Source organism: Protomyctophum bolini, assembly GCF_963924005.1.
Source record: "Protomyctophum bolini genome assembly, chromosome: 4".
Lineage (NCBI taxonomy): Eukaryota > Metazoa > Chordata > Actinopteri > Myctophiformes > Myctophidae > Protomyctophum > Protomyctophum bolini.
Window position 1 is genome coordinate 16,601,832 of NC_137865.1, and position 12,557 is coordinate 16,614,388.

The 12,557-nt window shown below is 40.3% G+C and overlaps 2 protein-coding genes across 7 annotated transcripts in view; both read right to left on the reverse strand.

Annotated features, from left to right (window-relative positions):
* srgap1a (SLIT-ROBO Rho GTPase activating protein 1a) overlaps positions 1–5,620 on the reverse strand; it is a 105,956-nt gene extending 100,336 nt beyond the window's left edge. For all 6 annotated transcript variants that reach the window (XM_080761992.1, XM_080761991.1, XM_080761990.1 and 3 more), the window contains exon 1: positions 4,941–5,620. In XM_080761992.1, the coding sequence (XP_080618118.1) occupies positions 4,941–5,004 (64 nt within the window). In that variant the 5' untranslated portion in view covers positions 5,005–5,620. The remainder of the gene's footprint in view (positions 1–4,940) is intronic.
* A 3,684-nt stretch (positions 5,621–9,304) lies between these two features.
* tdrd12 (tudor domain containing 12) overlaps positions 9,305–12,557 on the reverse strand; it is a gene marked incomplete at its 5' end in the record, with an annotated part of 34,660 nt that continues 31,407 nt past the window's right edge. The window contains 5 exons of the mRNA XM_080762100.1: positions 9,305–9,528; positions 9,928–9,991; positions 10,207–10,360; positions 11,047–11,160; positions 11,993–12,074. Coding sequence (XP_080618226.1) covers positions 9,449–9,528; positions 9,928–9,991; positions 10,207–10,360; positions 11,047–11,160; positions 11,993–12,074 — 494 coding nt within the window. The 3' untranslated portion in view covers positions 9,305–9,448. The remainder of the gene's footprint in view (positions 9,529–9,927; positions 9,992–10,206; positions 10,361–11,046; positions 11,161–11,992; positions 12,075–12,557) is intronic.

Sequence of the window (12,557 nt, forward strand, 5' to 3'; positions counted from 1 at the left end):
TACTACTCGTCTCATACTGCACTGGTGTGTGTGTGTGTGTGTGTGTGTGTGTGTGTGTGTGCGCGACCTGAATGCGACCCACATCTGTGTGCGTGAGAGACCTGAATGCGACCCCAATCAGCATCAGCTTCAGGGGTCAATAGGTTTTACTCAGGGACATACATAGAGACATACATACTCCGTCACTCATGGGAGCGATTGGCACCGCTCAAACATACCTCATTTCTGAGTAAAATTTGTTGCTGAAAACAACTGCCAGGTAGTCAGGCAATATGGAGTCAGCATGCTTTGTATAGTAGCACAGCTGCTCTTCATCACAATCAAGCTTAAAAGACCAACATGCCAAATGTAGGTCTACATGTACACCAAACTGTAACTGGCCTTTATATCCATCTATATAGCCAAATAAAGTGAAAGCTAGACTTCCACGTACCACGTCTCCAACTGTGAGACAGAGAAGTTTGTGAAGTGAACCAGAAGAACAAACATCTCCCCTGGCAGTCCTCTGGGTTGCTTATCATTGTACTTGTTGAGTAATCAATGTTCTCTACCACCACCCCAATGTCTCTCACTAGCTTTCACAAAGATAAGCCTTCTGTTCTACTAGTTTGATTCCCATGCTTCAGTTTGTCCTCCTCCACAGCTGGTTTTGATTAAAGAACTACCGTACTCCGTTTTTAATCTCATTCAACATGACATCCAGACAGTGTATTACTTGTTTTAAACGTAATCATCACGCTAGATTATGTATATAGTTTGTGTATAGGTTAGAAATAATCCACTGGCTTTACCTAATATGTCTGTCACTTTGTTTACAAACAATATTTCTCATGCAGGAAGTCAGACTTTGAGACCCCATAGCCTGGAGGGATTGATTGGTTCCGAAACTTCAGAGACAGCGTTTCAAGCTAAAACTTCAAAATAAATAATTTCGGTTTCCCTACACCTTTAACATTTGCACGACAGTCACAAAATAGGTAAAAATCAGACCAGTCTGAAGTGAATGGTGCTATACTGTACTCGTGCTGTAATACTGTACTGTACAAGCCCTCCTCCCAGGCCTGTGTGTGTGTTATAACCACCGTGTCTCTACTCTCCGGAATAATCCTTATGCTTTCTTGCTATGCTGTCAAGGAAAAGGAGTCTGTGTTACAGAACTGGTGATTTAATAAACAAAATAATAATTCAAAAAGGACAAACGTGATCAGCCAGGGTTCTAATTCTGTATCCAACCTCCGTAGTGAACAACAAAGTAATATCTCTCTTCCTCTCAATAATGCGACCGTAAACACAAGATATCCCATAATACTCCTCGTCCCAGACTCAGCCCGCCAACACAGTTAAAGGAACAATCCCCCTGTATATACCTTAGGGTTACAGTGTGTGTGGCTTCGCAACATTGACACTTGGTCAACAAACGCTATTTCCGTACTCGGACCGACAGACAGACAAACACAGCCAGGGACATACATAGCTGTCTATAGGAGTCGCTAGCACCACTCAAGAAGATGGAAAAGCGTTGTGCCCAACTTTGAAGATATGTGAAACTGTTTTGTTTTACAAAGCACTTTCTTCCAGCAACATCTAATAAAGACAAAAATAGGCTGCAGGCAGATTCCAGAATAGTGACAACACTTACGACTGAGATTAAAGACTAGGACTACAATTACAGACACAAGAACTTGTCTTCTCAAGGGATATTTAGGCTGTTTGCAGAGTTTGAAAATGTCCATCAATATTCCTTTCAAGAGTCAGGATTGTAGTGAATCAAAGAGAAGTTTACTTCTGCCGTTTGTTCCTTAACAACTGATTTCAAATGTAATGTCTGGCATTGCACGTCAGTGACTGTCAACAACATATCACCAAACATCTCGCTACAACAATAGAAACCCCACTCCATGGACAGAGCCACAGATTTGTAGTGCTGCCAACGAATATTCCATATTCTAAAGAATATTCTAATGTAAAAAATAAAAGAATAATCGAATATTTTAAATTAAGATTCAAATTATTTAAAAAAAAACAATAAAATTGCTGTGTGAGTTCTGACGAGACTCTGTGCCACGTAAACTAAAACATTATACAAAAATTTGGCTATTAAGATAATAATTAATCATTAATTTGATCTCGCAAGACCCAGTGCATTTCTCAGCACCAACCACGGTCCATACAGGACCGGACCATATAGATAAAGAAAGAGAAAGTTTTACAGCATATTATTCTGCAATATTCATATCATATTCATATTAAAATCATATAGATTCGACATTCGAAATCATTCGAAAATTGTTCGAATACATGTGGTGTTTTAAAAGGAATATTCGAATATCATTTTTGGCCAATTCTGGCAGCACTACAGCTTTGGCACCACTTCTCTCAGCCCCCACACAAACTTCAAATGCCTCCCCATTTCCCACAACTACAGCTAGCACTCGGACAAGGTTCTAAGCATATCATCCTGCCCGCAACATCTTCACATTCTGTACAGTAAGCATACATTGCCTTATTGCACAATCCAGGAAGTGGCCTACTTCCTGAAGTGGTGACCGTCATAATCATCACCACTTTAGGCCCCTCCCCCCTTGCACTCCTTTTCTCTGGATACAGATTGGTCTGATTCATGCCCCCCCCCCCCCCCCGCAGTACAGCACACTATGGTACAGTACAGTATGGCACAGTACACTACAGTACAGTACGGCATGGTACAGTATGCCTGGTATGGTACAGTACAGCACAGCACAGTATGGTACAGTACAGTTAAATACTGTACAGTATGATACAGTAGAGTACAGTATGATGATGCAACATAAAATTGCTCCACATTACTGTTTCACTGTTCATGTTCATACTACATACTCATACGGTCATATTCTGGATGTAAATTTCATTTTACTACCATTTAGCCTTTCTTACTCTTTGCTACAAACACTGTCATACATTACAACATGACAATACACAACAAATGCTATCTTATTTCCCGTCTGCATTTACACCCTATTCTGTTATCACCCTATTATGTGCATCAATCACACTCATTACTCACACCAACACCTTCCTTGCTCACTACAATTAGCAGTGCAACATTGCAAGGGTGACAACGTCGCAAGGGAGCCATTCTAGTTTGAACAATAAAACATCTCATGTTCAATGCCCAAATATTATTTTTCAATAAAAGTACATGAACTTAATGCAAATATTTGTTCCAATGTACTCTCAGATTCTAATTTGAATGTACTGGCATCAAATTTGCAACTGAGTCTGCAGTGAATGTCATCTGTCCTAAATTCATTATTTTATGTTGCTCGGTCAGTGGAGCCCTCGCCTTTGGATCACATGGATCTGAATTAGATCCCATTCATCCCAGGCACTGCCAACTCAACATATACGAGTAGCACAGCTTGGGTAGGTCTACTCTGCAGTGGGTCTGTGAAGTAGTGGGAGTGGGTGCTGATGGATGTGTTGCGCTCCACCTCCCAAGTTTAATAATAATGATAATAACAATAAGCCTCTCCGACTTAACTGCATTTATCTCTATGGCTGTATGGCACATGATGGAATTCAAGCAACAGCACTAAACACAGTTGCTTCAGGTTGTTATTATTGTTGTCCTATTTGGCTTGACAAATCGGAGGCATGGCCGTCTCTCATCCAGCCAGCCTCCCCCTGTGACTGTGCATCACCTTCTATTATAGGCTGAACCCCTGAGTCATCCCCATCCAGAGAATAAACAGGGCTGAACATTCCAAGCAAATGAGAGCTCCCACATTATGCATTCTCACAGCCCCCCCCCCCCCCCCCCCATGACTCAGTCTCCTCCCCCCCCCCCCCCCCCCCCTCCGTCTCTCTGGATTTAAGACTAGGTTTTATGGTGAAGTGAATAGGTGGTATTTCAGGCAGCTCACTAATGGCACTGGCACATGGGAGAACAACTCCTTGGCTGAGAGCCCAAATCCACATGGTAACTTACAGCAGGGTAGCCACTAGCCAACCACCGCTTCTTTCCTGTGCTAGTTTGTCTGTAGATTTTGTTTAAAAACAACACTATTGCTTATTTGTATGCAGGGAGAGGGAGCAATATTTGTTTTAATGAAAAGCAATCATTAACCAACTCTAAACTACCCTAGCCCCTTGGTCCCGAAAGGAGCTAAAACTACCCCATATGCGTGTGCATTAATAGCAGCATAATATAACTACAACATGTTACATCAACAGTGTGTGCACAGAAGTTACTAATACATTAACATAATAAAAAACTATATCCCTGATTTCTGGAGGCAATATGTTAATTATCAAAACAATATGGAACATTAGCATTTTTCTTGTGCCTAATTGATTGACTGATTGAATACATTAACAGTTTGGAGGGGGGGAGCACAGTAAAGTACAGTTCAATAAAGAAAGCCTATGGTTTGTTTCCATTGGGGTCCTTCATATTCCATTAATCGCCTGTGCCTTTCAGTAAATACAAAGACTATAGGCTAGTGTTTATATAGCGGCCATACTATACAGTAGTATGCCGTTTATATAATTAAACAGGCAGGAGCAACAGGTTCGCAACATTATTAAGATAGTAACCTGAACCTGTAGCTCGCAGTAAAATGTAGGCCTACGCTTTAATCGAATGGATGGACCCTTATTACCCTGAACATGCCATACATTAGTAGCCTGCAATATTCAGTCAAAGTTTCATTACAGGGTGTAGTTGTGTAGACAATTATTAACAGACACATGATGAGACACAGAGGCAGTGATGTTTTCCAAACGGGATCATCAAACCTCATTGTGGTCCGTTATGCGTGTGATTGGTGGTGTGCACGCAGCTTAGTGCATCATGAATTAGCCTGATCCCAGCCAGACTGTTGCTAGGGGTCTAGTGGTCAGTGACAATGTTTCCACTTTCCACGCAGTACTTTATACATGTATTATGTAGTACTCTGTACCTTTCACTTGACTCTCGTAGTCCGCAATGATCTCCTTATCCTTTTTGAACCTGGGCGACGACATGTTTTCTCTCCAAGCTGCTCCTGTGCAATTTCGCTGTAGAACTTCTCCTCAAACTATTTGTCAACAAACGGAATTTATGTGTCCCGACTCACCCCTATAATAATAACGATAATAATAATATTCGACGCATCACACAGGCAGTAGCAGCAATGGACGAGACTCTTCTTTTGGACGACGACAAAATTAAACGCTATGAATTAACTTTAAAAAAAAGAAAGCCCGAGTTGTGGGATGCAGCTAATACGGTGCTGTTGGATCAGAAAAGGGTTTTTTAGTCCTTCATTGTTCTCCTTCTTCTTCCACCACAGGACTGCCGGGATTGGGTCTGGGATACAACAGGGCCGATGCGGAATGGATCCCGCCGGATCCACCGAACTGTTGGCTGCAATCAGAGCATTTATATACCAGCAGGAGAATATAAATCCACAGCGAGTTGGGAGAGTCTTCCCTTATCTTTCCCGACTTCCTATCCGATCATTCCGACCCATGCACGGTGAGAAAGTAGCACCAACAAGCACCCTGGCTGGGGCGCGTTGATCTACTTGTGCGTGTGCGTGTCGTGTGTGTTTGATCTCCGTGTTCTAGTTTGGGACCTTCTCCTGAATAGCTACCACCTCCTCTCCTCGATGTGTTCAACAGTACACTACCCCTCCTCCTCGCACGAGCGCGCGCGAATTGTGGATTACACATTAATACACAAATCAAAATCCAGTGTAATTTCTTATGTTTTAGCCCACTCTGTTCGAGCCTCTGCTTTATTATAGTCAATTTATTATAGCCCCGCCTAAACAAATGAAAACGAATTTTGTACATTGGAGTTATAACAATTGACAGATTGAAACCTTGGTAGCCTACTTAGTGCGAGAAACCATTTATAATTAGCAATAGTCCAAAGTAACAGTTTTACTATTTTATAATCTGAAACCATCTGGTTAATCTTAAAAACCAATATAGAATATTAATAGCCTACTATTTTAATATCAGATTGTGTGTGTAGGATAACGATAGTCTAAAAGTTCCTGCCCAAACAACGCCGAGAACTAGAATCAACTGGACTCTAATGCCACCTAGAGGCGTTGGAGAGGCACCACACAATCGCATGTACAACAACATTTCTGGTAGCAACACATGCATCAACTATCAATTTCCAGACTATTAATTACACATTTCGAAATATGTGTAGAATTCTAACCATAACAATTAATGATCTCCACTTTTTGATTGGTGCAACAACTCCAAAGAACAGCAATGTCCCTATGTCCATCCACCCCTGTCTGTATATGTCCCTATGTTTAAGGTATCAACAGGGGGCGCTGTTGCACCACTCACTTCAGACGCGTCTGATTTTTCATTTGGTCTGTAGTTCCCAGATGACACGTTTAATATTTAATTTATAATGCACTTCACATTTGTGGAAATTGCTACAAGTGCAATAAGCATAACAAATCACACCGCTATAAAATATCTAAGAAACTGAAACAAAACATTTAATCTCGAGTCTCTTAATGATTTATATAATTCCGTGTAGGTTTGTCCATATGATACTCATCACTTAGCCCAAACATTTAGACTCTCGTAGAGTTTTTTTTCCCCGATTCTAGATTCGTCAGAATAGAAAATAAATAAATGTTTGGGCTACTCATCATTGACTCATGCACAACTAGCTCAATTGGCTGCAGCCTAAATCAAGAAGGCAGTTACATTGTTTTCTCTTCATTTATGTATTTATTTTAGGTGCCATTCTTACTTGAAGCTGTATTTGACCCAGTCTACTTCATCCACAAAAGAAAGAATTACAGTACATTTCAAGCACAACTCAATACAAAGACTGTTAAGTGGAAAACCATTTTCAATATAGGCATTTAACAGACAATCTTATCCAGACTGTCTCTGGATTCCAGAGACAGCAAAATAAACAAAGCTTGAATAAGAGCTCAACCAAAATGAAAAATACAAGACTACTAACCGATTGGCAATAATTACTTTGGCGTTAATTTAGGTATAAGCGGGATAATGCGAACAAGTCAGTTTTCTTAAAACAAAATAAAAAATTGCCAAATATTTTTACCCCTCGAACTGGGAACTCTGAGGAATCGGAAGGTTCTCAGTTCAACCCCGGGCTCCCTTGTGTTATATTAATACTGGCTTGAGACAGGTAATCCAACACTTTGCAAACTTTTAATACACACAAATAAGACACCCACACAACAATATATGCCACAAAACAGAACAAATGTCTCCGACAGAATAATTCCTGGATAAAGATTTGTTGTATGAATTAAATTAAAACATCCATGCCTTCCTCTGGGCCAAGTTCAACACAAAGCTGAATTGGAAGAGTCCAAATCAAACAACTTGTGGTATGGGGGTGCCTAGTAGCTCAACTACGTTACGCTCTCCTACCTGAATAACCTGTGGTATGCTTGGGAAACTATCAGTAATATATAAAGTAGTGAAGTGGAGTCAATTGGTTAAAACATGCAAAAACACTACTATGCATCAAAAGTAATCAATTTATATAAAAAAAATAAAAACAGGTTAAACATTGGTCAAATTGTCAAATATTAAGAGGCACATATGTTGAAACTAGCAGAACTACAAGCTCAAAACGTTGCAAGGCATATAGATCTGCCATTATCACAATATTTATTTGTGTAACAGTCAAATAAAACGGAATGCCTCAACTCCTACATTCCAAGTGCTTATCTTCACATAAGATTTTTTTTGGGGGGGGTAAATATGACAGTTGCATGGATGCAAAGTAGTGGTTGATGTCTGGACAGGCAAGCTGGTGTTGTGCATGGTGAGATGTGTGCAAACGGTGTGGTTTGGTAGGAGAATACGGACAAAGGATGGGGTGTTTCGCTGGGGCAGAGGCGGCCGAGCGGTTTGCGGAGCGGTCTTGATATCGGAAGGTCGCTACTTCGTAACCGCGGACCGGCACGTTAAAATTACCACCGTTGAAGTGCTCTTGAGCAAGGCATTGAACCCCTACCATGAAATGTTCTATGAGAAGGGCCTGGCTGTAAACAAGTTCTTGAGCTTAGTCCAGTTACCCTGGGTAAACATGGTAACTTTGCTTTTCTGTCCATTAGTGTGGCAGGATAGCCTAAATTGTTTGTTTATGAATATGAAATGGGTTTGAATCTGAATGACTTATTTAATACAAATAGTTCCAATGGCATCAAATGTAAGGTTGCAAGTATGCTCATCAGTGTTGCGAGGATGAGGGGGTAGAAATAATTCTCCCTCCAAGGGGTACCTAGGCCAAAATAAAAGTTTGAGAATGACTGGCTTAGTGGGTACAAATCTCTCTACAAATCAAAAATCTGTATCAACAACCCTAGACAAAAGGTGTGACCATAATTAAAAAGCGACATTTAACAGGGACTATACTGTAAACAGTTGATCAAAAAATGGCAAAAAAAGGGTTTTAAACATATGTCCAAAACGGTGTTCCATTCCATTGACCAGGTTAGCTTATGTTAAGCTATATGTATAAATGTAGATAATGTAGATCCTTTTAGCCTTAATCCGACTGTACCACGTGCCATTTACATTTTTTGACTAATAAAATATTCAATCAATCCGTTATTAGCCTCGTGGATCCAGGCGTTTTGTTTTCAAAAGGAAAAAAAAAATGTGGCATAGGATTGATTGAAGTATTTATTAACAGTATGCCGAATGGGTACATTTCAAATGAAAACACAAAGGAGTGGGAGTGAACCTTGCATTTCCCTAACAAGAGTGCAGAGGGGCATTGCTCCAAATTTGGCGACAGTATAGAGGGTATGCACATGACATCATCGTACCTGGAAGTTATGCGGGAACGCCCACTGAGTGGCAACAAACTACTTTCTGGCCTTGACAGCCCAATCATCCAAACAGAAAAGTCCTGTCTGATTGCATTAAACAATGTTAAACTCACCAACATTGCAGCTGAACGAAAAGCTTGAATTATCCTCTTTCTATCTGCAAAGTTTTTGATTCATGAAAATCCACCATAGAAACGTTATGAGCTACTTTGTGTCCAGAAATGCCCTGCATTTGATTATTTTAGTGTCAGAGTTTGGAAGTGCTTGTTTTCAATAACACAACATTTTGCTGCCTCCTGTATTATGTGACATTTAAATGTTAATGTTTAAATGTTTTGCCTAGAATCTAGACTGAGTATGTGCATACTCTATTCTCTGCTGTGTTCTACCGGGGAGGGGAGATGCGGGCACATAGGTTTGTGAACCAATAGGGAGCCAGCATCCGTTTCCAGCGCTAGTTTGATCCGTCTCTCTATGCCAAAAAAAGCTTGGGTACTTTCAGGCTAATTGGTTGTAAAAAATAAAAGAAAAAGACCCATCAATCAATCAAACTTTGTCGCAACACCATTTTAAGTGGATGAAACCTTCACTGTTCCTCCTTTTGTAACACACAATGAGTCTCCACGGCTTCAGTCAAGCTCACTGTCACTGGATGAATCCACATGGCCACCATCATCAATATCTCCCATAGCCTCTACGAATCGCCCGCCTGGTGAACAACGAGACAAGAATTATTTTTAGGTAAAGACTTAAAATAATTCAGAAATGGGAAAATGTGCCATTGTGGAAAATGGAAATCTACGGACACTCTTTCAAATGTAATTGTAATTACATGAATAGAATAATGAAGTTGATTCCACTTTATACCATTTGAAACATAAAAAACCGGACAGAAGATATTTTACACACACACACACACACATACACTTTAGTCACCATTTTCTCTTAACTATTGTACACTTCCTAACAGCCTAACAAGAAACACAGTTCTAATGACAGTTTGTCAAATTACCTAAACGGTTCAGTTAGTCATTTGACTGGAAAACACAGATTTCACATTTTGTGATGTTTATATTTAATCCACGTCCATATGGACCTATTAACCTACCTTTTGGTGTATGCTCTTCCTCTATGTCCTCATAGTAGTGAAGATCATAGCGAACACAATTATTCTGTAAGAAAAACACGACTACGGTTTAATTATATTTATATTATTTATATGATGATCTGAAGTAAATAATGGCCAACAAGCTCACAATGATGACCAACAAGTTCACATCGTGTCTCGTATAACGACATGTTGTGAGCTTGTAGGTCGGCCATTTTCGGTGCATGACACCACTGCAGAACCAAGTATAAAACGGGTGTAAAATGGCAGTATTTGAACCTTGTGTTTGACGAGCTTGTCCCAGAGTCCCTTCTGCTGCTTCACCAATGTGAGGACCGGCTCGTTGCACTTCATGGTCCAGGAGCACTGGTCTGCAATGATGCTGTCATGAAGCTCCAAGTCAGCTCTGTATGGCCTGCTATTCACACTGCCACTGCAGAGAAACAGCACACACATCGTCAAGCCATAATGTGAACATTGTGAAGAATTTAAATATAAGCAAACATTTGAAAATGTTACGATTCACTTATTTTTTTCTCCTTCGTTTATTCAGGTAATGGAATAAAGAAGCTGTGGTTATTTAGTCACAAGCTCTTGTTAATACTCTATTGGTTAAATATTTAGCGGTGGGCTCAGGGGTAGAGTGGCCGGATGGTAACCGCAAGGTTGCCAGTTCGAACCCGGGCTCCCCCAGTGTCGAAGTGTCCTTGAGCAAGACACTGAATCCCTAATTGCTCCTGATGTGCTGGTTGGTGCCTTGCATGGTTTACGCCACCATCGGTGTATGAATGTGTGTGTGAATGGGTGAATGTAATGCACAATCTATGTAAAACGCTTTGGATAAAAGTGGAGAAAAGCGCTATATAAATGCAGTCCATTTAGCCTTTCAGTTTCTTCTCAACTAGCAATCTATAGCATCTATGTAAAGCGCCTTGGATAAAGGCGCTATATAAATGCACCATTTACCATTAATGAAAAGAAAAAACATAAAAAGTTTAAATATGACGATAAATGGTTTCTGCCTGACAATATTGATATGCAACACAAAAAGGTATGCTGAACATTATGCCATAAATGTCACAAATCAATGGGCTATGATATTCAAATTCCACAACAGACCTGTACACCACACGATTTGCGTAGAATTCACATTTCTGTGACACTGGATTGGAGAGCTGCACATTCACAATCAGTGACTCTTTCTTCTGGTGCCACTTAATCTGAGGGTGGAAGCTGAAACAGACACACACGGGAACAAAACTGATGAACAAGAAAACATTTTGTATGGTTGACCTGAATAATTTAAAGCTTTATTCTTGTCATGGTATTCAATGACAAATCACAACTATTTGTTTTTCCTTAAAAAAAATCTGGCTTATTACTCCTCAAAAATAGCAGGGGAACTAGAAATGCACTTCTCGAGATGCCAACTTGCACCTTGCACACAAGTAGGCCATACATGGCCTACTTGTGCGTAAGCAGAGCGCGCCATGGAGTGCTCGCAGTCCTAAAGCTCTCTGCTGCTGTATGGGTACCACTGCTGCTCTGGGTCCTAGAGCTCTCTGCTATTCTAAATCCTTTAGACCCGTTATTGACCATCTACCAACCTTGAAACGTTACGTCACCAAGAATGGCCCGTAGAGTACACCGACATACATACCCAGCCGATCGCCTTATTGGCCCATGGAGTACACATACATACCCAGCAGATCGCAGTAATTGCGCTCTCTTAATGGCTTTGAATAAAACTTTTAGGTAAGGTCATGAGGCAGCCAGTGGGCGAGCATGTGATTTAACCCAGAGGTTCCCAACCACAGGTATGCAGACCGGCGCTATTTGAGGTGATGATGCGTGACCACGATGCATGCAGGCCATTTGCTTGGGAACTTGGGAAGTAACATTAACTCTAGAGACTTTACAATGTCTTTTGTAAACAGAATCTCAGAGTGCTGTTGCTCAGCTGAATCAAAGAGTGTTTCTTTACCAGCAGCATTCCTGGTGTTGGCTTCCAGAAATCCCCACCCAAACATTTTTTATTTACATTTTTTTCAAAACTAATTTGTACCTTTCTGTCGAGGCAGCATCGTTTGGTTTACCACCGCTGATGAGCTGTGGGACATTCCTTTGATTCTTACTGATGGGGAGACCTGAAATGTACATGGGTAGCAATTATAGCAATACACACACACACACACACACACACACACACACACGCACACACACACACACGCGCACACACACACACACGGCCTTAGAGACACAGACACCTTCAACAAAAAAAAATCTAATTTCCAAATGCAGCTTTGGGTTGATAATGGAGGGGTGCAACAGTTAAACTAATCTATTGTGAAGAGGAAAAAAAATATATATATATTCATTATTTTTAAAATACAATCTTGTAGATCAGGGTTGTACTACTAAAGTACGTATAAATAAGGCTTGTGGTTAATGAGACTAATCAATTTAGTTGATACATTGAATCATGTTGATTTATTGAGTATTTAATCTAATCATTAAAAAAAACACGTTCCTGGATTAATTGAACAGTAATCGATAGAATAATCGCTAAAACAATAATTGATAGTTGCAGCCCTAGTATGGAAGATAATCTATATGAGGAGTACAAACAT